This window comes from Melanotaenia boesemani, chromosome 4, assembly GCF_017639745.1.
Source record: "Melanotaenia boesemani isolate fMelBoe1 chromosome 4, fMelBoe1.pri, whole genome shotgun sequence".
Taxonomy (NCBI): Eukaryota; Metazoa; Chordata; class Actinopteri; order Atheriniformes; family Melanotaeniidae; genus Melanotaenia; species Melanotaenia boesemani.
Genome location: NC_055685.1, coordinates 39,647,585 through 39,671,720, shown reverse-complemented (window position 1 = coordinate 39,671,720; position 24,136 = coordinate 39,647,585). Strand labels below are relative to the sequence as shown.

The 24,136-nt window shown below is 45.3% G+C and overlaps 1 protein-coding gene across 1 annotated transcript in view; it reads right to left on the bottom strand.

Annotated features, from left to right (window-relative positions):
- The window catches only part of LOC121638251 (sodium/calcium exchanger 1-like), a 58,286-nt gene that overhangs the window by 17,426 nt on the left and 16,724 nt on the right, over nt 1-24,136 (bottom strand). The window contains exons 3-9 of the mRNA XM_041982911.1: nt 13,105-13,208; nt 11,544-11,561; nt 11,438-11,452; nt 8,355-8,423; nt 8,021-8,148; nt 1,312-1,411; nt 956-1,222 (exon numbers count right to left, since the gene is read on the bottom strand). Coding sequence (XP_041838845.1) covers nt 956-1,222; nt 1,312-1,411; nt 8,021-8,148; nt 8,355-8,423; nt 11,438-11,452; nt 11,544-11,561; nt 13,105-13,208 — 701 coding nt within the window. The remainder of the gene's footprint in view (nt 1-955; nt 1,223-1,311; nt 1,412-8,020; nt 8,149-8,354; nt 8,424-11,437; nt 11,453-11,543; nt 11,562-13,104; nt 13,209-24,136) is intronic.

Sequence of the window (24,136 nt, the reverse complement as noted above, 5' to 3'; positions counted from 1 at the left end):
AGTATAAACCAGTCTGTAACAGCTTTCAATCCCAGTATAAACCAGTCTGTAACAGCTTTTAATCCCAGTATAAACCAGTGTGTAGCAGCTTTTAATCCCAGTATAAACCAGTGTGTAGCAGCTTTTAATCCCAGTATAAACCAGTCTGTAACAGCTTTTAATCCCAGTATAAACCAGTCTGTAGCAGCTTTTAATCCCAGTATAAACCAGTCTGTAGCAGCTTTTTATCCCAGTATAAACCAGTCTGTAGCAGCTTTAAATCCCAGTATAAACCAGTGTGTAGCAGCTTTTAATCCCAGTATAAACCAGTCTGTAGCAGCTTTTTATCCCAGTATAAACCAGTCTGTAACAGCTTTTAATCCCAGTATAAACCAGTCTGTAACAGCTTTTAATCCCAGTATAAACCAGTCTGTAACAGCTTTTAATCCCAGTATAAACCAGTCTGTAACAGCTTTTAATCCCAGTATAAACCAGTCTGTAGCAGTTTTTAATCCCAGTATAAACCAGTGTGTAGCAGCTGTCAGACTGGGAGGTAAAATGATGTAAAATGAATGTATGAATAGATGTAGCAGCATAAAGGTCGACCAGAAGAAGAAAGCAGAATTTATTACTAACAGAACTTTGTAGAAATAACACACAGACCAACAGTGACCAAACCTTTTCTCATCTCATCGTTCTCTCAAGTCTTGGCTTTCAGGAGAAAAAATATTGTTAGTGAATCTCCCAGCAGATCTCCCCGAGCTCTATCTGTTTTATCATCCATTGATCATCTAAAGGGTAAACTATCCATCACAATTTACTGCTCTGACTTACAAGTTAAGGGTTTTAATGAACCAAGTCTGGTTCTTGTTTAGTTTGAAGAATTCATCTTCAGTTCCTTTGTTGACATGTTTCCGCTAAATCAGTTCCACGTAGCAAAGTTCATGTTCAAAAGTTCAACAAATTTGGGTCTCACCTGGTACTGACGTCCCCAAAGCAACGAAAACCACGGCAGTGACAGAGTCCTTGAGGCCCACGGTGCAGCCGAAATGCGACGCCAGGTCGCCGATTACTGCCGTCAGCACGCCGATGACAGAGATGGAGACGCAAAAGCAGGCCCAACCGTTCCAGTACTCAGTCGGAGGAACGAAGGCAAACAGGAGCTTCCAGAATACAGTGAGGAAGTGCATGATGTAATCAAAACAGGAGGGATGTTTTTCCTCCCCACAGTCATCACCATCACCTGAGGAGGAGGACCAGAGTGAACTCTGAGAAATGAGCAAGTTGGTTGGGGACATCATTAATAAAGCCCGTGTTGGGTTTGGTCTATACCGGCACCGACAGTGATGGCCTCCACAAACTGTTCCCTCCAGCTGTTGGTCCCAACCACCAGAGCCAGGTTGGTCTTCTTCATCAGTTTATCCACCGTGCTCTGAAACACAGCCAGCAAATATTTAAGAAAATTACATTCACTGATGATTTTATCATTTAATCAGTCCAGTCACCTGAACACCGATTGAAAAAACAATAACAATCACAGTATTATGGTCAGAATGGGCAGCGGGAAAGGCGGGGATTGAACCAGTGGTCCACTGGTTGCTGGACAACCCCAGCTGCTCACCTCCACCTGTTCACATGGCGGCAACTCAGCGCTTTTAGCCATGTCGATTTAAGGCAGCAACAAGAATGTGCAACTAGATGCATCAATCCACCACGTATCATCTTATAAAAAGTAGCATTTTGTGCTGTTTGTCCTTACAGGGACCCCGTAGTCCAAATTTTTTAGTGCACATGACGCCATCTTTTCTTTAGATTGCTTTTACTACTCGAAGTTGTACCACTTACAGCAGAGGTCCTGTGTCTAGTGCCTCCACCTCTCCATTCAACACCCCTGCTTTCACCCAGAGAAAACCCAGAGCCAAGCAGACCCAGAGGGAGTGGACACACCCACCCAGGAAGCAGACGTTTGGGCCTAACCTGGGCTACGCTTCCAGCATCACCGCCGTAGGCTTTCAGAGGCACCTCCTCCAGACCTGACGTGCACCCCTGCTACGCAGCATGGTTACGCTGAAGTACTCCCTTCTGATTGGTCAGCTTGTGATTACGTGTTTCTGGATTTCTGGATTTTCGCCCTGAATTTGTGTGGCAAACGCCATTTTCATTCGTTTGTGTTTGTTTGTGTAAATTTTTTTAAATTTATTTCTTTGCTTCCACGAGCTCATGAAGACACTGCACCATGTTGGCCACTCTAAAACAGGAAAAACCTGCTGGAAGTAAACCATGGAGATCACTCATGTAAATACACAACAAGAAATATCTACATTTTCACTTTCCAATTTCTTTAACTTACACCAAATTTTCCAAGGCAGCAATTTAGCTAAGGAACATTGAACGACGCTGTTTAGGCAGAAATATAACAGTTCACTTACAGCTCTTCACAGACTGGGCTCGCCAACTTTCTCTCAGTCAAATAAGGGACTTTTTTTTTTTGCATTTTGAAAAAGACAAAAAAAAAAAAAAAAAAAAAAACAAAAAACTAATCAACACAATATTAAAAGGGTATAATCTCAGATTTTTCATCTGTATATGTACCTCACATCATGTACACTTTTTAACACTTAATACTAGACAGTATATTGTTATGAATCCTCACACACACATGGACGAATAAACCTCAAAATAAATGATCACAGTTTACACATTTACAGCAGTTAACAAGCAGACTGCAAAAAGAGCTGTTAGATATCATGACTTACCATGTCTACTTTTTCCATGGATGAAAAGAGAATTCCCGGCGGCATAAAGTGCAGAAAGCTACGTCTTTCACTGCTTATGATAGCGGCATAGTATTTCCTTATTTCCTTAGTATTATCCATATTCCCATATCCAAATCCACTCTTCAAACCGACTTCAGTCAAAGTTTTGATTTGATGTCACTAGTTGATGTGACTGGATTGACACCTGTCAGTCACCTCATGGCCGAAGTCTGTAATCTGTGGAGTCTGACTTCCATCTAGTGGTAGAAATGTAACAGCGGTGGAACATCCTTACATGCCAGAGTACACATAAGAAGCAGCAACACAACAGTTCAGTGGTTCCCAAACTGGGGGGCAGGCCCCTAGAAGCTAACTGCTTACGGATCTTGAAGCTATCTGCCTTTAGCTAACAGGTCTAGACCCTAGAGATGGTTGTGTGTGAAAATTCCAGTAAATACTGCGACCAACAACCATGCCACATTCAAAACCACTTAAATCATAGATTCGGTACGACTGGGGGTTGTAACAGTCTGGCTAGCTAACATATCTAGTAGCTAACTGCCTTTAGCTAATAGATCTAGTCTAGTTTTGTCTAAGGATGATGGCGGTGCGGTCACATGCAGCGGCTCCAGGCTCTCGGCTATTTACGCTTGTTTTGATGTTTTTGTTAGTCTTTTTAGCCACATTTTTAAGACTGGAAGCCTTAATCCAGTACGGAAGGGCCGCCCTGTTGGGAAAAAAAGAAAAGGCTTTTCTGCATCACCAAAACCAGATTGTATTCCACCTGAACTGCAGCAGACCACAGAGGTCCTCACCATCCCTCTCTGAGGCCCAGGAGATGGAGGAGACAACATAAACCAAAGCGGGGCAAGCAGAGCAGGTTGCGTGCTAGGCTACAAGCTAACCCAGACCGGCTCTACTCAGTCTCCTCCTTGCTAACACCAGGCCTCTGACCAAAAACTGGATAAAATTGGCCTAGCGATCATCTGTGGCTGTGGTTGTGGCTGGGGACTTTAACCACGTGGAATTAAAATCTGTCCTTCCCAAATTCCACAATTTCATAAACCTTCTGACTAGAGACTTTAACATACTGGAGCATGTGTACTGGAACGTTCAAGGAGCAGACAAGGCAGCAGCAGCTCCTCACCTCGGGATGTGGAGCTGATCCCTGCCTACAGACCTCTGATCTGCAGGACCAAACCACCACCAGAACCATCCAGGTCTGGACTGAGGAGGCTTCCTCAGCCTTACAGGGCTGCTGTGAGCACACAGAGTGGGGAGGGTTCAAAGAGGACGCTGATCTGGAGGAGAACATGTCATCTGTGCTGTTCTATGTTCACTTCTGATGCTGTCCTTCCCACAAAGACCATCCCGGTTTCCCCAACCAGAAGCCGTGGGTGGACAGCACAGTCCGGTCCTGCTAAAAGCCGGGATGCAGCCTACAGAGCAGAATACAAACTGGTTTATAGCAGGGCCCGCAAAGACCTGAAGAAAGGCCTCCAGCTGGCAGAACTCAGGTACAAGCAGCACATCGAGGAGCACTTCAATGACAACAACACGTAACATGTGGAAAAGCATTAAGACCATCACAGAGTCCAAGTCCAGAGACCAGCAGGTCAGCACCACCTCACTCTGTCTGACACCTGGAGCAGGTTCTTCAAGGCTTCGACTCTCCAGCAGCAGAAGTACTGCTCACCTCCACAGCCAGAGGCAGCATCAGCCTCTTACCCTGCAGCTGCACCAAGTCACCTCCACCCTGAGGAGGATCCACATCAGCAAGGCTGCACGTCCAGGTCAGGTGTCAGGTCGGACACTAAAACCGTGTGCAGACCAGCTGGCAGAAGTTTTTCTGGACATCTTCAACCTGTTCCTGCAGCTTTTCAGGGTTCCTGTCTGCCTGAAGTCCTCCATCATTGTTCCTGTGCCCAGAAAACCAGCATTCCTGCCTCAGTGATCACCGCCCATCACCCCAGCCATCATGAAGGTTTCCAGCAGGTCCTCCTAAAGCGCATCAAGGACGCCATCCCTGCCGGCCTGGACAGCTTGCATCTGGTCTACAGGGAGACTCGTTCTACAGAGGATGCTGTCTCCATAGCGCTTCACACGGCCCTGACTCACCTGCAGCATCCCCTATGTTAGGATGCTGCTTGTGGACTTCAACTCAGCCTTTAACACCGTTCTCCCGGACCTGCTGGCCCTGAAGCTCCACAACCTGGTCTGCCAGCATCACTCTGCACCTGGATCAGGGACTTCCTCACCAACAGGCCCAGGTGGTGAGGATAGGGAATCCACCCCACACAATGTTTGTGAAGTTTGTGGGCCAATGGTGGGTCTCATATCCAACAATGATGAGACCACTACAGAGAAGAGGTCCAGAGTCTCACAGAGTGCTGTTCCAAGAACAATCTGGTTCTTATCAACAAGACCAGGGAGGCCTAGTAGATTCCAGGATGTCCAGGAAGACTGATCATGCTCCTCTCTGCATCATCGGAGAGGCAGTGGAGCATGTGGACGGCATGAGGTTCCTGGACATCCACATTTCCTCTGACCTCTCCTAGACTGAACATTCCTACCTGGTGAGGAAGCCCAACAACGGCACTTCTTCCTCAGGAAGGTGAAGAGACGAGACTCTCTTCTCAGCTGCTGGTGAACTTCCACCGAGCCTCCATGGAGAGCATCCTGTGTCTCGGTGTGGTACGGCAGCTCCACAGGACCAGAGGAGCTTAGCCCGGCTGGTGAGGACAGCTCAGGGGATCCTGGGCCGCCATCTACCAGATCTGAACTCCATCTACAGTCTACGAGTCCAGAAGAGGGTCAGACGCACTGCAGCCAACCCCGCTCACCCATGCAACACTCTGTTAGTACCGCCTCCATCAGGAAAGCTGGACAGGAGCATTAAAACCACCACAGACAGACTCAGGCTTGGTACCTGGTTTTTAGACATGATCGATTTCATGGAGGCTAATCCCTGGTTTCAAAGGGGATGAAAGGATGGATTGCTAAAATACTTATGCAGTTTCACTGCAATTTGGCTCCATGGGTACGGCCCCTCAGAGACAGCTTCTTTCCCAGAGCTGTGAAAGCAATAGTCCCCCTGTAGTTCAACCAAGCGGCAACCTCCGCCTGTAAAATGTAACGCCGACGTGGAAGTGCAAAAAAATTGCAGTTCACCCCTCATCCACTAGGGGCTGGCTCCAAAACAGAGTCAAGCCCCATATACTTCCATGTTAAAAAGACCAACTTCACAGCAGAAATAAACATGTTTAAAGCCTGGTACAAAAATCTATTTTAGGATTAATAGGTCAAGTTTACCTTCATGACAACTGTGAGGGGGGGGTGAATTTTTTTCTAACTCATCTGTTTAGATGTTATTTAATCTTGAAATTCTGCATAATTAGGGGCGTGACCTTTTGATTGACATGTATCCAATATCCGCGGCAAGAAGGGAGAGTGTAGCACAACAGCGGTTTGTGGCCGGATAAAAACACGCCTTAACTTTAGCCCGCCTACCTCTTTAGCAGATTAGCTACCGTTAGGTCCGGGTTAGCTCAGTTAGCTCTTAGCTACAGGCAGCTCGGAGTTTGATGGATGTCAGTCATCCACCCCACCTTCACAATCCCCCTCTTAGCTCCACCTCTTTGCCCATTTTTGGATTTTCTGGGAATGACAATGCACATGACGCTGCCAAGATGGCAACGGTGGAAACCGCCCAATGAGCTTCAATTCAGCTCTTCAGAAACCTACGGGTGCCGTCACGGAGGCTCCGCCCATCTTTTGCAGTCTGAGTTCAACATTTACATCCCCCCTTACAGTACTCACACACATGCACCCAAACCTTTACAGCCACAAACAGTGAAGATTCACACCTTCTAAGACACACACACACACACACACACACACACACACACACACACATACACAGAGACCTCCATCCTTGCACCAGGATGTTTCTAACAGATCTAGAAGCTAACTGCCTGTAGCTAACAAATCTAGAAGCTAACTGCCTGTAGCTAGCAGATTTAGAAGTTAATTACCTGTAGCTAACAGAGCTAGAAGCTAACTGCCTGTAGCTAACAGATCTAGTAGTTAACTGCCTGTAGCTAACAGATCTAGTAGTTAACTGCCTGTAGCTAACAGATCTAGTAGTTAACTGCCTGTAGCTAACAGATCTAGTAGCTTACTGCCTGTAGCTAAAAGATCTAGTAGTTAACTGCCTGTAGCTAACAGATCTAGTAGCTTACTGCCTGTAGCTAACAGATCTAGTAGTTAACTGCCTGTAGCTAACAGATCTAGTAGCTTACGGCCTGTAGCTAACAGATCTAGTAGTTAACTGCCTGTAGCTAAAAGATCTAGTAGCTTTTCTGCCTGTAGCTATCAGATCTAGAAGTTAATTACCTGTAGCTAACAGATCTAGTAGTTAACTGCCTGTAGCTATCACATCTAGAAGCTAACTGGTTGTAGCTAACAGATCTAGAAGCCAAGGGCCTGTAGCTAACAGATCTAGAAGCTAACTGCCTGTAGCTAACAGGTCTAGAAGCTAACTTCCTGTCTACCTTCACTCCTTAATCCAGAGCTACACTCCCTCTCCACAGTTACACTCTGCCAGTGAAAGACGCCTAGTGCTCCCACCACAAGGTGGCGCCACATCAGTAGCTAGACTCTTCTTCTCTGTTGTTCCCCGGTGGTGGAACGATCTTCCAAACTCCGTCCGATCCGCAGAGTCCTTATCCACTTTTAAAAGCAAGCTAAAGACTCAGTTGTTTAAGGAGCATTTCCACACTTAGTTTAACTCTTCTACTCAGAATGAGTTAGAAAGATTTGTCCAGCTCTTTGGCTCAACCAGGTACTGAATAAGCTGCTGCAGTTATGCCCAAAACGATATTGTGTGATGAAATCGTAATGTTTGTATTTAAACAAAAAACTACAAAAAACTTAAAAATAAATGAATAAATAATAAAACAGTTATGCACTGCCTCTAGCACTACATGACAGCACCTGGGTCCAACTGGACTCCCAGCAGTCTGACTACCACTTAATGATGACATCCATCTTGTTTGGATTCTTACTCTCAAATGTAAGTCGCTTTGGATAAAAGCGTCTGCTAAATGACTGTAGAATAGAATAGAATAGAATAGATAACAGATCTAGAAGCTAACTGGCTGTAGCCTGGTGTTTTTTTATCAGTCTAAACAAACAGCTGTTTTCGCTCTAGTTTGTTCTCCACACTCTGTTTTGGTTTGTTTTATCGTCCATGCTTTAACTTAATTTCTGTCCATTATTTTCACCTTGAACTCGTACGACTCCTCGATGATGACCTCCAGTCGAACCTGTTCACCCAGAGTCGGTCTACCTAGCTCAGCAATCCGCCTCTCCTCTTCCTCTTTCTTCGTCAATGACTCCTCACACAATCCATCTGAAAGAGAGATGATGGATGGATGGATGGATGGATGGATGGATGCATGGATGGATGGATGGATGGATGGGTGATGGATGCATGGATGGATGGATGGATGGATGATGGATGGATGGATGGATGGGTGATGGATGGATGGATGGATGGATGCATGGATGGATGGATGGATGGATGGATAGATGGATGGAAAAGGAGGATGGACAAACCTGTAATGCTCATGATGGTGGACGAGGTGGGACGGTCTCGTCCCTGGACCTTTCTGTAGATATCTCTACCTGAACAGGTGAACAAAGACAGGTTTTTACTGAAACCAGAACAGAACCTAAACCAGAGAAGATCCTGAAACAACACTCCACAACTTATGACTGGACAAATGGTTAGAACCAAAGTTTAAGAAGATTCATCACATGCTGCGATGCATCCGATTCAGTTTGTTTGGATGATGTTTGAACAGAATCTACATCATGGAGAAGCTGCAACAAACTGACATAATCAAGCATGACAAGGAATACGTGTCCTGAGACTGAGGTACCAAAGCTGGAGAAAAACACTCGAACATGACTGAATGAGTCTCAGGCTGTGAAACAGAGCATGCTCAGTGAAACACATCTTCCATAGTATTAGTCACGATTCCTAATAAACCTGAAAGATGGAGAAGGCGAGTGAAGAGAGGAGCTATTGGTATGCAGTGTGTATACATGCAGTTAGAACCAGACCCATATCGACTCCTGAAGTTCTGAGACCAGTCTCAGGTTCCTGGTGGAGGTTGTGTTCTCCATGAAGACGCCTACTGATGGTCTAACCAATTCCAGCCAAAGAAATTGAGAAAATGATCCTTTATTTTCCCAACTAGCAATCCTCCACAGCGTTTGACCGATGCTGTACAGCTGCTTGTTAATAGCACTGCAAAAACTGTCCTAATGTAAAAACTGTGTTTCATATGATGCAACATCTTTGGCTGCTCATCATTACGTCTGAGCTGCAGAGGTCTCTATCTGAGGCATGATAATGATCAATAGAGGCTTATCGTTAACTTCAGTCGCTAACAGTAGCTAACTTCAGCAGTGACGCGGCCTCCAACTAAAATATTGTCTCATCTGATTGTTCATTGCTGGTGGTGTGGTGGTTAGCACCAGGCTGGTCTCCAGTCCATCACACGGCGGACGGACATGCTCACACTCAGTCCTGTTCCCAAAGTAGACTCACCAGCTAACCTAACATGCATGTTACTGTGATGTGACAGCGTTAGCCACCAAAACATCAACATGTGAGTAGGACCGAGTGGGACCATGTGGGACTGAGTGAGACCGAGTGGATCGAGTGGACTGGGTGGGACTGAGTGGGACCATGTGGGACCGAGTGGACTGAGTGGGACCGTGTGGGACCGAGTGGACTGAGTGGGACCGAGTGGACTGGGTGGGACTGAGTGGGACCATGTGGGACCGAGTGGACTGAGTGGGATCGAGTGGACTGGGTGAGACTGAGTGGACTGGGTGGGACTGAGTGGGACCGACTGTACTGGGTGGGACCGTGTGGGACCGAGTGGACTGTGTGGGACAGAGTGGACTGGGTGGGACCGAGTAGACTGGGTGGTACTGGGTGGGACCGAGTGGACTGGGTGGGACTGAGTGGGACCATGTGGGACCGAGTGGATTGAGTGGGACTGAGTGGACTGGGTGGGACTGAATGGGACCATGTGGGACCGAGTGGACTGAGTGGGATCGAGTGGACTGGGTGGGACCGAGTGGGACCCACTGTACTGGGTGGGACCGTGTGGGACCGAGTGGACTGTGTGGGACAGAGTGGACTGGGTGGGACCGAGTGGACTGGGTGGGACTGAGTGGGACCGAGTGGCCTGGGTGGGACCGTGTGGGACCGAGTGGACTGTGTGGGACAGAGTGGACGGTGTGGGACCGAGTGGACTGGGTGGGACCGGGTGGGACCGAGTGGACTGAGTGTGACCGAGTGGGACCGAGTGGACTGGGTGGGACCATGTGGGACCGAGTGGACTGGGTGGGACCGTGTGGGACCGACTGGGTGGGACTAGGTGGGACCAAGTGGGACCGAGTGGACTGGGTGGGACCATGTGGGACCAAGTGGGAAAGAGTGGACTGGGTGGGACCATGTGGGACCAAGTGGACTGGGTGGGACTGTGTGGGAAAGAGTGGACTGGGTGGGACTGAGTGGACTGGGTGGGACCGTGTGGGACCGACTGGGTGGGACTAGGTGGGACCAAGTGGGACCGAGTGGACTGAGTGTGACCGAGTGGGACCGAGTGGACTGGGTGGGACCATGTGGGACCGAATGGGAAAGAGTGGACTGGGTGGGACCGTGTGGGACCGACTGGGTGGGACTAGGTGGGACCAAGTGGGACCGAGTGGACTGAGTGGGACCGAGTGGACTGGGTGGGACCATGTGGGACCGAGTGGACTGGGTGGGACCGTGTGGGAAAGAGTGGACTGGGTGGGACTGGGTGGGACCGAATGGATTGGGTGGGACTGAGTGGGTCTTCACTATGAGATGCTGAATTTGATTGAATCTAATGAAAGACTTTCAGTCTCCTTGTTTTATTTCATTTTGTGTGTATTTATTTTACCGTTAACTTTATTAATCTTTGGCTTGTTTAATTAAGCACTTGTTACTTTAAACTCGGCCTGTTTATTTGGTTTTCTTTATTCTGGTTTTATTGTTTGTTGTATAAATTCTTACATATACCTTTATATGTGCTGCTCCTATTAATTAATTAATTAATTTATATTTTTAAAAAATCCTAATTGTTTTTAGGTTTATTTCTGCCTGCCTAGTCTGCAGGGCTGCTATCATGGTGATCACCCTTGTCTGGGTGGTTGGAGGTGTCCTGGGGTCCTTATGGTTGCGGTGTGGGACTCGGCCAGGGGGGACTTCTGAGTGTGTGAGAGAAACTGATTCGGTGTGTGTTTTTAATTTGGCGAGGTTCTATACTTGGGTACATGAAGGCTCATCTTTAATTTGATGTTGAAGTGTTTTTATTTTGTATGTAAAGCACTTTGTTCTGCTCTTTAGAATGAAAAGTGCGGTGTAAATAAAATTTGATTGATTGAAGAAACTGTGTTTGTAGTGGTTCCTAAGTGGTTTAGCTGGTGAATTTTACACATTTAGGTGTCTTTGTGCCTCCAGAGTGACAATAAGTGGCAGATGAGAGTTTTTACTGTGACATCAAAGTGCTGCATCGCTATGATCAGACATGCTGTCGCTTCAAGTATCAAAGCACTTCCAAAGCAAACATTTTCACAGCTGGGAGGCGTCTTACCACACAGCTGTTTGTCTATTAAAAGGTCACAGAAAAAGAAGACGTTAATGCAGATCCAACAACTGTTCCCATAATAAATCACCCTAAAGCATTCAGGCTGGCCTACCTGTCTTCACAAATCCGCCTGTAACACAGAAAACATGAAACCAGATGTCAGATTTTGTGATTTAAAGTTTGGAACACATGAAGTTCACGATGTTTTCAGACGAGTAGAGGACAGAGGAGACAGGAATGAAAGCAGCTTACCAGCTTCCTGAAGCAACACAGCTGAAGACAAGAAACAGACAAAAGAGAAACAGTCAAGCTGCAGAAAGAAACTCAGATCATCACAACTCAGCATCTCAGGATGTCTTCTACTTCATGCTGCTGCAGACTTGTCCTCACCCTGGACATTAGGGACGCTCACAACGTTTCCTTTGTTTAGCAGTTTGATGTTAATGTTCAGAGTTAGACATTTAGTTATGTTCAAATGAAAACGTTAGAAACAAATACAGACAGGTTTAATAAAAGGGGTCCTCAGACGTCTCCGCCCGTCTCAGCAGAACTCAGACTGCGTTTGACATCGTGTCTCAGGATGTTCAGCTTTCAACAAAAATCTGACCAGTTAAAAAATCATCCAGCTCAGATTTCAGCCAGTCACTCTGCATTTAATCAGATTTCACTGAATCTGATTCAGAGCACTTTTCCATCTGGTTTGAACAGGGCTTCTTCAGAAAACCAGCTGAATTTCTCACATCCAGCATCAGGAAGGTTTTCTGACTCTTCCAACATCAACAGTTATTCAAAGGCATTCGGTGAAATTTCAAGCGGCTTCTGTGGACATCCCAGACGGTGCAGACAGACCCGTCAAAGTCCTATAGATACGGGTTCAGTTTTTTTCCACTGTGTTTGTTGTGACTGAGATGGTTTTAGCTTCATTAAGGCTTCATTTAAACAGGATAAGGTGTGAAATCTCTGCATGAATGGCTGATAGATGGTCCGTTTACAGCTAACTGTTCAACATGTCCCGATGGAGGGACGGATCCTCCCCGGAACCCGGAACCTGGACCTCGGTGGTACTACTCTGTTTGTTATGCCAGGCAACACATCTGTAAGCTCTCTGAAAACAGACTGAAGATGTACGTAAAGGACGCAGAAGACAGACAGAAGGATTGATTCATATGTCCAAGAATAAAAATACTCATACCAAAAATTCACTTTTAAGCTCCTTAGAATCCGAAAACTGCTTTTCCCTCGTGTGCTGTATTTAGATGATGTTTGAACATGTTTCAGTGAATCACATCATCTGTTTCCTGTTTTCCTGGAAGTATAGAAGGAAATCAGGCCGGATCAGGGCTGATGGAGTCTGTAAGCAGTATCTTCATCCTGCCACTAAACTCAGTTCATCTAGACCAGGGATGCTCACTTCGGTCTGACAAGGTCTGCAGTCCAGCAGGTTTTCAGTGTAGTCCTGCTTCAGCACACCTGAATCACATTAAATGGAACGAATAGCCAAAACCATCGTAGGACTGATTTGAGTCGCCCTGGTCTAGACCAACCCAAACCAGGCAGGACAGCCTGAATCAAACCAATAGGAGACCTGCTGGGACAGGAAGTAGCAGAGAAGCAGCAGCAGAAAACGGAAGACAAGAAGAGGTCAGAGGTCATCAGACAGGTAAGGGTCACACCTGTCCATCTCCTCCTGTTCCAGTAGGGCTCCTGCAGCTCTATGTAGAAGCTGGCCTCCTTGTCGTACTCCTCGTGGTCAATTATTCTAATGGCTATGGTCTTCCTGTGGTAGTGGGGGAAGGGAGGGAGGTCATGCATTAGTTCACAAACACTCATATTGGAATCAGCCTGGCAGGACTCCAGCATGATGAGGAGGACCTCACTTCATCTGCCTGCAGGGACCAAGTTTCGTTATGGAAACCCTTAAAAAACTAATTCACCAAAAGACACTCAAATTTCATCTGAATGAAAACAGGATTTCAGATCGATGTGCAGCTCATTCAGATGGATGGCACACAGGTTTTCCCTGCAGAGCAATGAGGTGAGTCTGGATTAACAAAGAGGTTAGCTCTCATGTGGGCGGAATCAGGGCACAGAAAGGCGACGCCCCCACCTTTCCGCTCACTCATCTCCAGCAGCTGAGGCTCGCCGATTTCCAGGAAGAAGTTCTTGTTTTTCTCGTACTCTTCATCATCAATTATATTGATGCAAATGGTTTTGCTGAAACAGAAAAAAAGATGTTGCAGAAAGAAAAGAGCAGATGTGAGATGAAGGTGAAGAAAGGTCATTCTACAGAACATGGCAACCCAACATGATTCTACAGAACATGACAACCCAAACATGATTCTACAGAACATGGCTACCAAATGTTTATTCATACAGAACATGGCAACCCAAAGTTCATTCATACGGAAAACCTAAACCATGGCAACATGGCAACTCAAAGCTCATGGCAATCCAAAATTATTCACACTAAACTCAGTTAATCTAGACCAGGGCTACTCCAAAGTTCATTCTACAGAACATGGCAACCTAAACTTCATTCATACAGAACATGGCAACACAAAGTTATTCACACAGCATGTGGCAACCCAAACATCATTCATACATACATGACAAACCAAAGGTCATTCTACAGAAAATGGCAACCCAAAGATCATTCTAGAAATCAGGGCAACCCAAGGTGCATTCTACAGAACATGGCAACCCAATTTTCTATTCTAGAAAACATGGCAATCCATAGTTCATTCATACAGAACATGGTAACCCAAAGTTCATTCATACGGAAAACCTAAACCATGGCAACATGGCAACTCAAAGCTCATGGCAATCCAAAATTATTCATACTAAACTCAGTTAATCTAGACCAGGGCTACTCCAAAGTTCATTCATACAGAATGTGGTTACCCAAAGTTCATTCTACAGAACATGGCAACCTAAACTTCATTTATACAGAACATGGCAACACAAAGTTAGTCACACAGCATGTGGCAACCCAAACATCATTCATACATACATGACAAAGCAAAGGTCATTCTACAGAAAATGGCAACCCAAAGATCATTCTGGAAATCAAGGCAACCCAAAATGCGTTCTACAGAACATGGCAACCCAATTTTCTATTCTAGAGAACATGGCAATCCATAGTTCATTCATACAGAAAATGGCAACCAAAAGTTAATTCATACATAATATGGCAACAAAAACTTAATGTTTGCAGAACCTGGCAACCAAAAGTTCATTCTAGAACATGCCAACCAACAGTTAATTCACACAGAATATGGCAACCCAATGTTTATTCATATAGATTATGACAACCAAAAGTTATTCGTACAGAACACGGAAAACCAAAGTTTATTCTACAGAACATGGCAACCCAATGTTCGTTCTCACAGAATGTGTGTCCATAACTTTTACAGAGTTTCTGGTATCAGCCGAGGTGTTGAGGGGATCCGGTTTGGTGGTCTCAGGATTGGGTGTCTGCTCTTTGCGGATGATGTGGTTCTGTTGACTTCATCGGGCCGTGATCTCCAGCTCTCACTGGAGCGATTTGCAGCCGAGTGTGAAGCAGCTGAGATGAGAATCAGCACCTCCAAGTCCGAGACCATGGTCCTCAGCCGGAAAAGGGTGGAGTGCTCTCTCCGGGTCTGCAATAGCGTCCTGCCCCAAGTGGAGGAGCTCAAGTATCTCGGGGTCTTGTTCACGAGTGAGGGAAGGATGGAGCGGGAGATGGACAGACGGATCGGTGCGGCGTCTGCAGTGATGTGGACTCGGTCTGTCGTGGTGAAGAAGGAGCTGAGCCAAAAGGCAAAGCTCTTGATTTACCCGTCGATCTACGTTCCTACCCTCACCTATGGTCACGAGTTGTGGGTAGTGACCGAAAGAACGAGATCACGAATACAAGCAGCCGAAATGAGTTTTCTCCGCAGGGTGGCCGGGCTCTCCCTTAGAGATAGGGTGAGAAGCTCGGTGATCCGGGAGGGGCTCAGAGTAGAGACGCTGCTCCTCCACATCGAGAGGAGCTAGATGAGGTGGCTCGGGCATCTGGTCAGGATGCCTCCTGGACGCCTCCCTGGTAAGGTGTTCCGGGCAAGTCCCACCAGAAAGAGGAAAGAAGATCCAGGACACGCTGGACGGACTACATCTCGCAGCTGGCTCGTGACCATAGGTTAGGGTGGGAACGTAGATCGACCGGTAAATCAAGAGCTTTGCCTTTTGGCTCGGCTTTGGAAAGGATTTTAATAAAGTTTGAGTTTATTCAGCACATTAATTTGCATTGTAATAATGCTAATTACAGATATCAGTGTGGTGTGGCTGATTGCTGCAGACAGTATGTTAAAATTACCGTTCTTAAAGCTCACATATACAGAGACGCAGATTTGTGCTTGAGTAGTGCCAGTCATGTACTCCTTTACAACGTGGCCTTTGTGCAGTAAGAGTGAAACATCATCTTTACTTGTCAGTCACTTAAAGTCACATTTGCTTGAAGGGTTACACGTTTATGCCAATTCAGAGGATGTGACAGAAAGTTCTGTTTTGCATCCCATCTTTCTAAGAAGCATCACAAAGACTGTGTTGAACATGTAGAAAACCCTCTAGTCAAAGAAGACCTGCTGCCAGTGAATCGGTGAGTCAGTGTGAACAATCTAACATTAATTATTCTGACGAGCAGCAAGAAGAGCTTGTTGCAATTGATGAATCCCTCTTTCTTCAGAATCTAACTATTTTCTATCTAAAACTTCAGGCAAAGCTGCTATTACCAGCTACTACAATACAAACTGTTATTGAGGGATATCAAGATGTCCATGATGCCAGCCTGAAAAATCTGCTTTATACCTTGAGTGAGAAACTAACCGTCCTTGGAATCCCAGAGGCCACAAGGAGACGATCTCCTCACAACCTGTAACAGTGGGCCTTTGAGCACAGACAAGAAAAGAAAGACAGCTTTTTAAAATCATTTTAATTATGCTGAGCCAGTGCCTCAGTTATTAGGTATCAGTGAAGAAGGAAACATTTGCCCAGTTAGGCCTATTAAAGAAACATTGGCTGCACTTTTTAAAAGCAAGTCCATGCAGGAGCAGAATACAGCCACACATTCCCAACCATCTTCAGAGGGTATTTTCCAGGACGTACATGATGGAAAGAGAGCTCAGTGCAACCCTTTATTTAAAGAGGAGCCATCTTCTCTTGGTCTTATCTTTTATCAGGAGGCATTTGAAGTGGTTAATCCACTTGGTTCTTCTAAAAAAAAAAACACAAGATTCTAGCAGTTTACCTCGCTCTAACAGATATTTTGCCTCATAACAGATCGTCCATAGATCAAATGCAGCTGGTACTCTTGTGTGAGGAGCAGGACTTCAAATATTTTAGGATGGACAAGGTGTTTGAGCCCCTCATTAAAGACCTGAAAGCTCTTGAGGAGACTGGCATCGAGATAAGTAATTGTCAGAGGTCGACTGTGGGCTATTTCGGGTGACAACATAGGGTGTCCCAGTATTGGTGGATTAGTTGAGAACGTCAGTGTAAGCCATTACTTCTGCTGGTACTGTGATATAAAAAGATCAAGTTTTGAGATTTCTGCATTACTTTGTGGCAACAAGCGTACAGAACAATCTTTTCCGAATAATCTACAAAAATTAGAAAATGGTGATACAAATTCTGAAGATCAGACTCTCCTTTTAACCAACTGTCCTTCTTTCATGTTTGCCAGCCTGGATTTCCTCCATGTTTTGGCCCTGACCTGTTTGAAGACATGTTTACAGTGACCTTAGTTTGTTGATTGGTCATCTAGTTGAGGAGAAACATTACAGCTAAACGCAGCTCAACAGTTCAACTATCAGGGAAATGATGCCCAGAACAAACCAGCTGACGTTTCACCAGGCAGCAAAAGACTCGGTGGACATGCAGTCCAGAACCAGAACTGGTGCTTCCTGCATTTGCTCCCTCTCCTAATAGATCGGATCAGGAATCCATGTGAAAATGCTGCCTGGCAACTTGTGCTGCAGCTCAGAGAAATTGTAGAGCTCATTTGTGCACCAGCAATCACTACAGATCAGGTGGCTTATCTTAAAATACTTATTGAGGAGTATGTCTACTTTTGAAGGGAGCTCTTTCCCAGTGAGCCCCGGAAGCCCAAACACCACTATTTACTTCATTATCCAGAGCTCATTACCCACTTTGGTCCCCTAATTCGCCTTTGGACTTGAGAGCAAACACACATTCTTCAAAAGATGTGCTAGAAGTTACAGAATTTCAAGAAGATCTTCAAGACAGTCGCAGAGAGACGCCAGCTCTTCCAGGCATGCTGGAGTGCAGGTGAAATGTTTCAGCCGAATGTTACTGGATAAAGAAATGACATTCTATGTAAATGACTACAGTGAGAAAATCAGAGAGGCTGTGGTTGGTCTGCATTTTGAATCTAAAGATAATAGCAGCTCACACAGTGACAGGGAAGGGCACATCATATGAAAAGGACATGTTTATTTTGTTGGGAAAAACCGAAGAGGAGTTGGAGGTTGGCAAGATAGAGCTGCTCAGTGTGCACCACGGCTCCGTGTCCTTTGTCCCAGAAAAATATTGTTTTGTTAAGTTGAGGGACATTGGGATCTACAGTGCTTTGGGTCCACCCCAAGAGCAGTTTGTTTGTGTGAGGTGTGATGATCTGCTGGATTATTATCTGTTGCCATGACAATGATCTGCCTCCATCACTCGTTTGCAGAGACATGTGGCTGCGGCACAGGAGGAGGTCAGGAGGGCTGTCCTGGCCGTCTTTCCAGACCACACTAAGTGCCTGGATGGCAGCCTGGAAGAGCGTGGTGTGGAGAACAAGGAAGACATGAGCCTTCTAAGTGAAGAGAATCTTCTGTCATTCCTCCGTGTGGTCCAGTGTAGAAAGCTCCTCCGTCCCTTTTCATGTTAAGGTAACTGTAGGTTGGGTGGTTCGGGTTCTATGGGAGATGCTTAGGTGGGGGTGGCGTCTGCATGGTGTGTATCAGGACACAAGGCACTTTTATCCTCTGTTCTTTTTAATGATTTACAGACCAAAAGTGTTGGTAGTGGTTATCTACTCCAAAGTAGATAACCGTGAACAAATGAGGTGAATAGATGAGGTGTCTGCTGACATGTTCAATGTCTGTATGATTGTAGCAGTTAAAAAAAGGCCTATAAACTGGCACAGGGGGCGGCCCACCAAGCCAGGATGTGACTCCAGCAGAGGAACTGGCCTCCATTTAAATAAAGGGAGGCCAGTGATGGAGGGGATCCAGGGAGGGACAATAACTGACTCTGTCCCAGCCACAGAAACTGTCCTCTTCATACAAGGTACACAAAGTACTGCAATTCTACTGCACATGGAACACAATCAAATATAATATAGTGTCTGACTTTGGATAACCTTGCAGTGTCTGGGAACACAATTACACTTTTGGAGCCACCAGAAGATGATCCGGTTAGTACAGTGTCTCCAAATCACAGGCTTGGTATGTTCTGTGAAATCTTAATCAGAGTCCTCTCGCTGCATGTATACGGCAGGGGGAAGGCACATCTGCAGCTGCAGAATGCACGTCTGCAGATGAGGAGACTGTGTCGGTGGAGTCCAGAAGGTTTGAGGCATGTCAGTTTTATGGGATTGGCCTGCTTATTTATTCCATGAAGGATATGAAGTCAGTGATGTGGTGCTAATAGAAAATGTGTAGCAGGACCCGGATGCTGCACAGTCTCCTAAGCGGCCTGGTAACATTGTGAGTATTGGCTAAAGTACATCTACGTTATGAACAAATCCTGCTGTGCTAACTGACATTTCCTTTACAGACTTCACAAACTGTCAGAACGCTTTATTCAGGGCACCTGGAGAGAGAGAGAGAGCTGGCAGATGTTAAAAGCCGACTCAAAAAGAGCAAGCTCCAAGGAATGGAGCTGGATCTAGAGATTAAACGCCGGACACTCAGAAAACTGCTGGAAATCCAGTAACCGAAAATCTGTATCTCTCAATGACATAGTCATCTCCAAAGGCCAGGGGATGTGAGCTGTCCCTGAAGACTCGTTCACGTCTGAATGCTCTTCTGAGGATGAGGGCTTCCTCGTCCAGCACATCCTCCGAAAAAGGGCAAGCCATTATGAAGAGGGACCAGGTGAAGGGGAGATGGACCTGAATATTATACATTGCCCTCGTCACGGATTTCTTTGAATACACCTTTGTAACCTCATCCGCTGTGTTTTGTAATCTCAATTAATGCAATAAAACACATATTTATAAAACCTCTGACAGCAATTTGACGAGCAGTCTTCATTAGCATAGCAATATAACACCTGGCCTGAGTAATAATACTGCAACTGGAATCCATATAAAAAGGCTGCTGCGATTACGAACAGATTTGGATTAAATGTACAGTGACTGTATATGTAATATTTTAATACTGGAAGATTAAAATGACGCGCCATACTTAGGAAGACCATGGACATGCTGTAAAACACATTAATTCCTCATAGAATTGACGTTGGACATGCAGGTGACTCGCTAGGATTAATCTTCCGGCAGTTAGCCTGGTCTGGAGCAGGCTAGCTGCAGCGGATAAATCACCACAGTAACTTGGCCGGGTTTAGTTTGAGCTGCTTTCATGCAACCGACTTAAATTCAGCCAGGATAACCAACATATCCCGGCTTAATCCCTTATCTTGGTTTCGTGCAATACCCCTCTGGAATTAACAGCAGTGATTCTACAGACAATGGCTGAGTTTCCCAAAAGGAACTCATAAATACTGAAATACGGAGGGACAAGGTTCTATGAAAGCATCTATTACAGGCTGTATTTTGGATCACAAACATAACGCAGAAGGAGGATTAAATAAAAATTCATACAGTCTACTCTTCTAATCATGTTCAGGCATCTTAGTTCTCTTTGGAAAACCCTGGAAAAATGCATCTTTGGATCCAAGTAACTGGCTGTGTGTGATCGTTCATACAGGAAACTTTTCACCAGCTACACACATCGATCCTGGATGTCTCAGATTTGTTATCACTGCATCCTTTGAGTGTGATGCTGAAATTGACTATGAATGCACCCTTAAAAGTTAATATCATGGTATCTTTCTCTCGTTTTTCACTATTTTCTCTTTGCAACCCTGAAGGTAAACTGGGGCAAGATGACGAGAAATCCAGTCAACCATCACAAATTCCCCCAGAGCGAAGAAAGCAGCGGTCAGAGAGGGCACAAATCCAAACACAGGGATCTGTTTGAAAGTTGTAAACGACATAATCCACCAGTTCCCTGCATGTTTTGGGGATGTGAATGATGATATAAATACAGCTGGAGCATCGCTTGACCAGCAAGTAAAAACCAGCATTGAGCTCGTTAACCGAAACAACACATTGGCTCAGTTAAGAAAGAATATGTGCAGCAATCAACATGCAAAGACAAATGGAAGAGGTCCTGTTGATCAATGGATGCGTCCGATGGGCACCTCAGGAAACCCTACAAGAGACGAAGACTCCGATGCAGCAGCTATATGCCCAGGTAGGAATAACGCAAATTAATATCATGGCATCGTGATGCACAAACTTGTCTTTTATTTTTGAGCATTGATGCATCCTAATTTTTACCCCACCCCCACCCCTAGGAAGGAATGTCGGCATGGAGAGAGGAGCGCTTCAGAGATGGATTCAGAGAACCTGCATTCTCCAGCATCGTGATCTCACTGCTCATCTTCTCCACAGCATCTCAAACATCAAGCAGGACTGGCCCTTTCTCTTCTCCCTGAACGGCCTCTTCTCTCACTTCACTGAGCTGACGGGACGTCATCTCCACGAGAAGCTGCCAGCCGCCACAGACGACAGGAGTCCATCATACAGTACTTCCAGCAGCAGAAGACACCAGGTGTGGGGAAAGTTCTGGAAGCCTACAATGAAGAAAGTGGCAACCAAGCTATTTGCGTCATCATGTGCCTGCTTGCTCACTTCAAGGAGGGAGATGCATCTTCCTCACTCTTGATGTGAGTAGAACTTGCAGTGAATATGAATTAATTAACCATTCCCTCCCTCCCTCATGTCTCTGCCCTGCTGTTTTATAATAGTAAAATCCAGAAATAAGTCACCAGTTCATCCTTTGCTATGGACAGTTTGCACAAGTTATTCTAATGCTCCATAGACTGGGATTAGCCCGAGTACCAGGATTTAATCCAGCCCAAAACGTAGCCTGCTGAGTGAAGCTGTGGTCCGATCCCGGCTGGACTGACAGGTTTCATACTTCCTGCCACGTAGTTCATGAAATAATTTTACTCACTGTTTCGAATGTTTGAAAATTAAAGTAAATGAAAATTTGGAGTAGGAAAATAGAAATAATAAAAAAAATTAATTCTTATATCCCTTTTTAAATATAGGCTCATTTTTAAACTAACCTTCAAAAAGTACATAGATGTGAAGGTCTTGCACTGTTCAGAAAGAGAAAGCCAGTCGGTACATTGTTTAAACATGAAATCATCATTCATTCTAAAATTTTAATTTTTTTAAACATACCCAGGTTCCCGTTGGGTAGGCTTACCCCACATTAAATAAATAACTGGGCCGTGCCACATCACAGCTCTTATACAAAACCAGTCTGCTGTCCTTACTACAGTTTGTCTGGAGGGACACACACTCAGACACATCTTAGGCATAATAACACTGCTGATTCAGAGTGTTAGAGACACACACTCATATAGTCTACACCGAGTCAAAGTCAAACACACTGACTCATTTATTCATTCTTAAAGATTCATTAACGTTTCATGTCATGATTATTACCATGTCAGTCTCAAATGTTACCTGATAAGTGGTTTTTTCTCCTCGGTTTCAGAGCCTTTTGTGGCTTAAAAAAATCTGCCCAGAACAAAAATTAAGTTTTTAAATCTGCATTTGTTCAAAAACATTCTGTCCCCAGACGAGAAGCACAGATCTGTGCATGTTTTCCCCAAATGCAAATCATCTCTACAACCAGCAGATCCTTTCTTAACATTTACTAACTTGATATTTTTGGGAAGATTCTTTTTGCAGGATGAAAAAACTTGATTTACACACAAACTCTGAAAAAATTTGCACAGCTGCAAAATATTTGACTTATTGTTGAGCCCATACATCTGAGCTGTCCTTTGTGTCTCTATGTTTTTGCTGTTCTCAGAAATGTGTTTCATGTTTTTATGCCATGTCTTTCATTTTAATGTTCAAATAATCAGTTAATGAGGAACTAGTCTTAATGATCTGGTTAATTACATTATTATATTGTAATTAATTACAGTCGGGTGTTGTATTAGTTACAATACCTTGTTGTAATTATATTATAGTAACAGTCCTGTATACTGTTTACAGTAAATTTACAGCAACTATTAGCCAGGTATTTCCTGTAAAATTACAAGAAATTTAGAACGCGCTGGACAGACTACATCTCTCTGCTGGCCTGGGGACGCCTCGGGATCCCTCTGGATGAGCTGGTCAATGTGGCCCCGGAGAGGGAAGTCTGGGTTTGTGTGCTTAGGCAGCTGCCCCCAACTCTGGATGGATGGATGGATGATGGATGGATGGATGGATGAATGATGGATGGATGGATGATGGATGATGGATGATGGATGATGGATGATGGATGGATGATGGATGATGGATGATGGATGGATGGATGGACGGATGGATGGATGGATGGATGGATGGATGGATGATGGATGGATGGATGGATGGATGGATGATGGATGGATGGATGGATGGATGATGGATGGATGGATGGATGATGGATGATGGATGATGGATGATGGATGGATGGATGGATGGATGGATGGATGATGGATGGATGGATGGATGATGGATGGATGGATGGATGGATGGATGGATGGATGGATGATGGATGATGGATGGATGGATGGATGATGGATGGATGGATGATGGATGATGGATGGATGGATGGATGATGGATGATGGATGGATGGATGGATGGATGGATGATGGATGATGGATGGATGGATGATGGATGATGGATGGATGGATGGATGGATGATGGATGGATGGATGGATGATGGATGATGGATGATGGATGGATGGATGGATGGATGGATGGATGGATGGATGATGGATGGATGGATGGATGATGGATGATGGATGGATGGATGGATGGATGGATGAATGGATGATGGATGGATGGATGGATGGATGATGGATGATGGATGATGGATGGATGGATGGATGGATGATGGATGGATGGATGGATGATGGATGATGGATGGATGGATGGATGGATGGATGGATGGATGATGGATGGATGGATGGATGGATGGATGGATGATGGATGGATGGATGGATGGATGATGGATGGATGGATGGATGGATGGATGATGGATGGATGGATGATGGATGATGGATGGATGGATGGATGGATGGATGGATGATGGATGGATGGATGGATGATGGATGATGGATGGATGGATGGATGGATGGATGATGGATGGATGGATGGATGATGGATGATGGATGGATGGATGGATGGATGGATGGATGGATGGATGGATGGATGATGGATGGATGGATGGATGGATGGATGGATGATGGATGGATGGATGGATGGATGATGGATGGATGGATGATGGATGATGGATGATGGATGGATGGATGATGGATGATGGATGGATGGATGGATGGATGGATGGATGATGGATGGATGGATGGATGATGGATGATGGATGATGGATGATGGATGG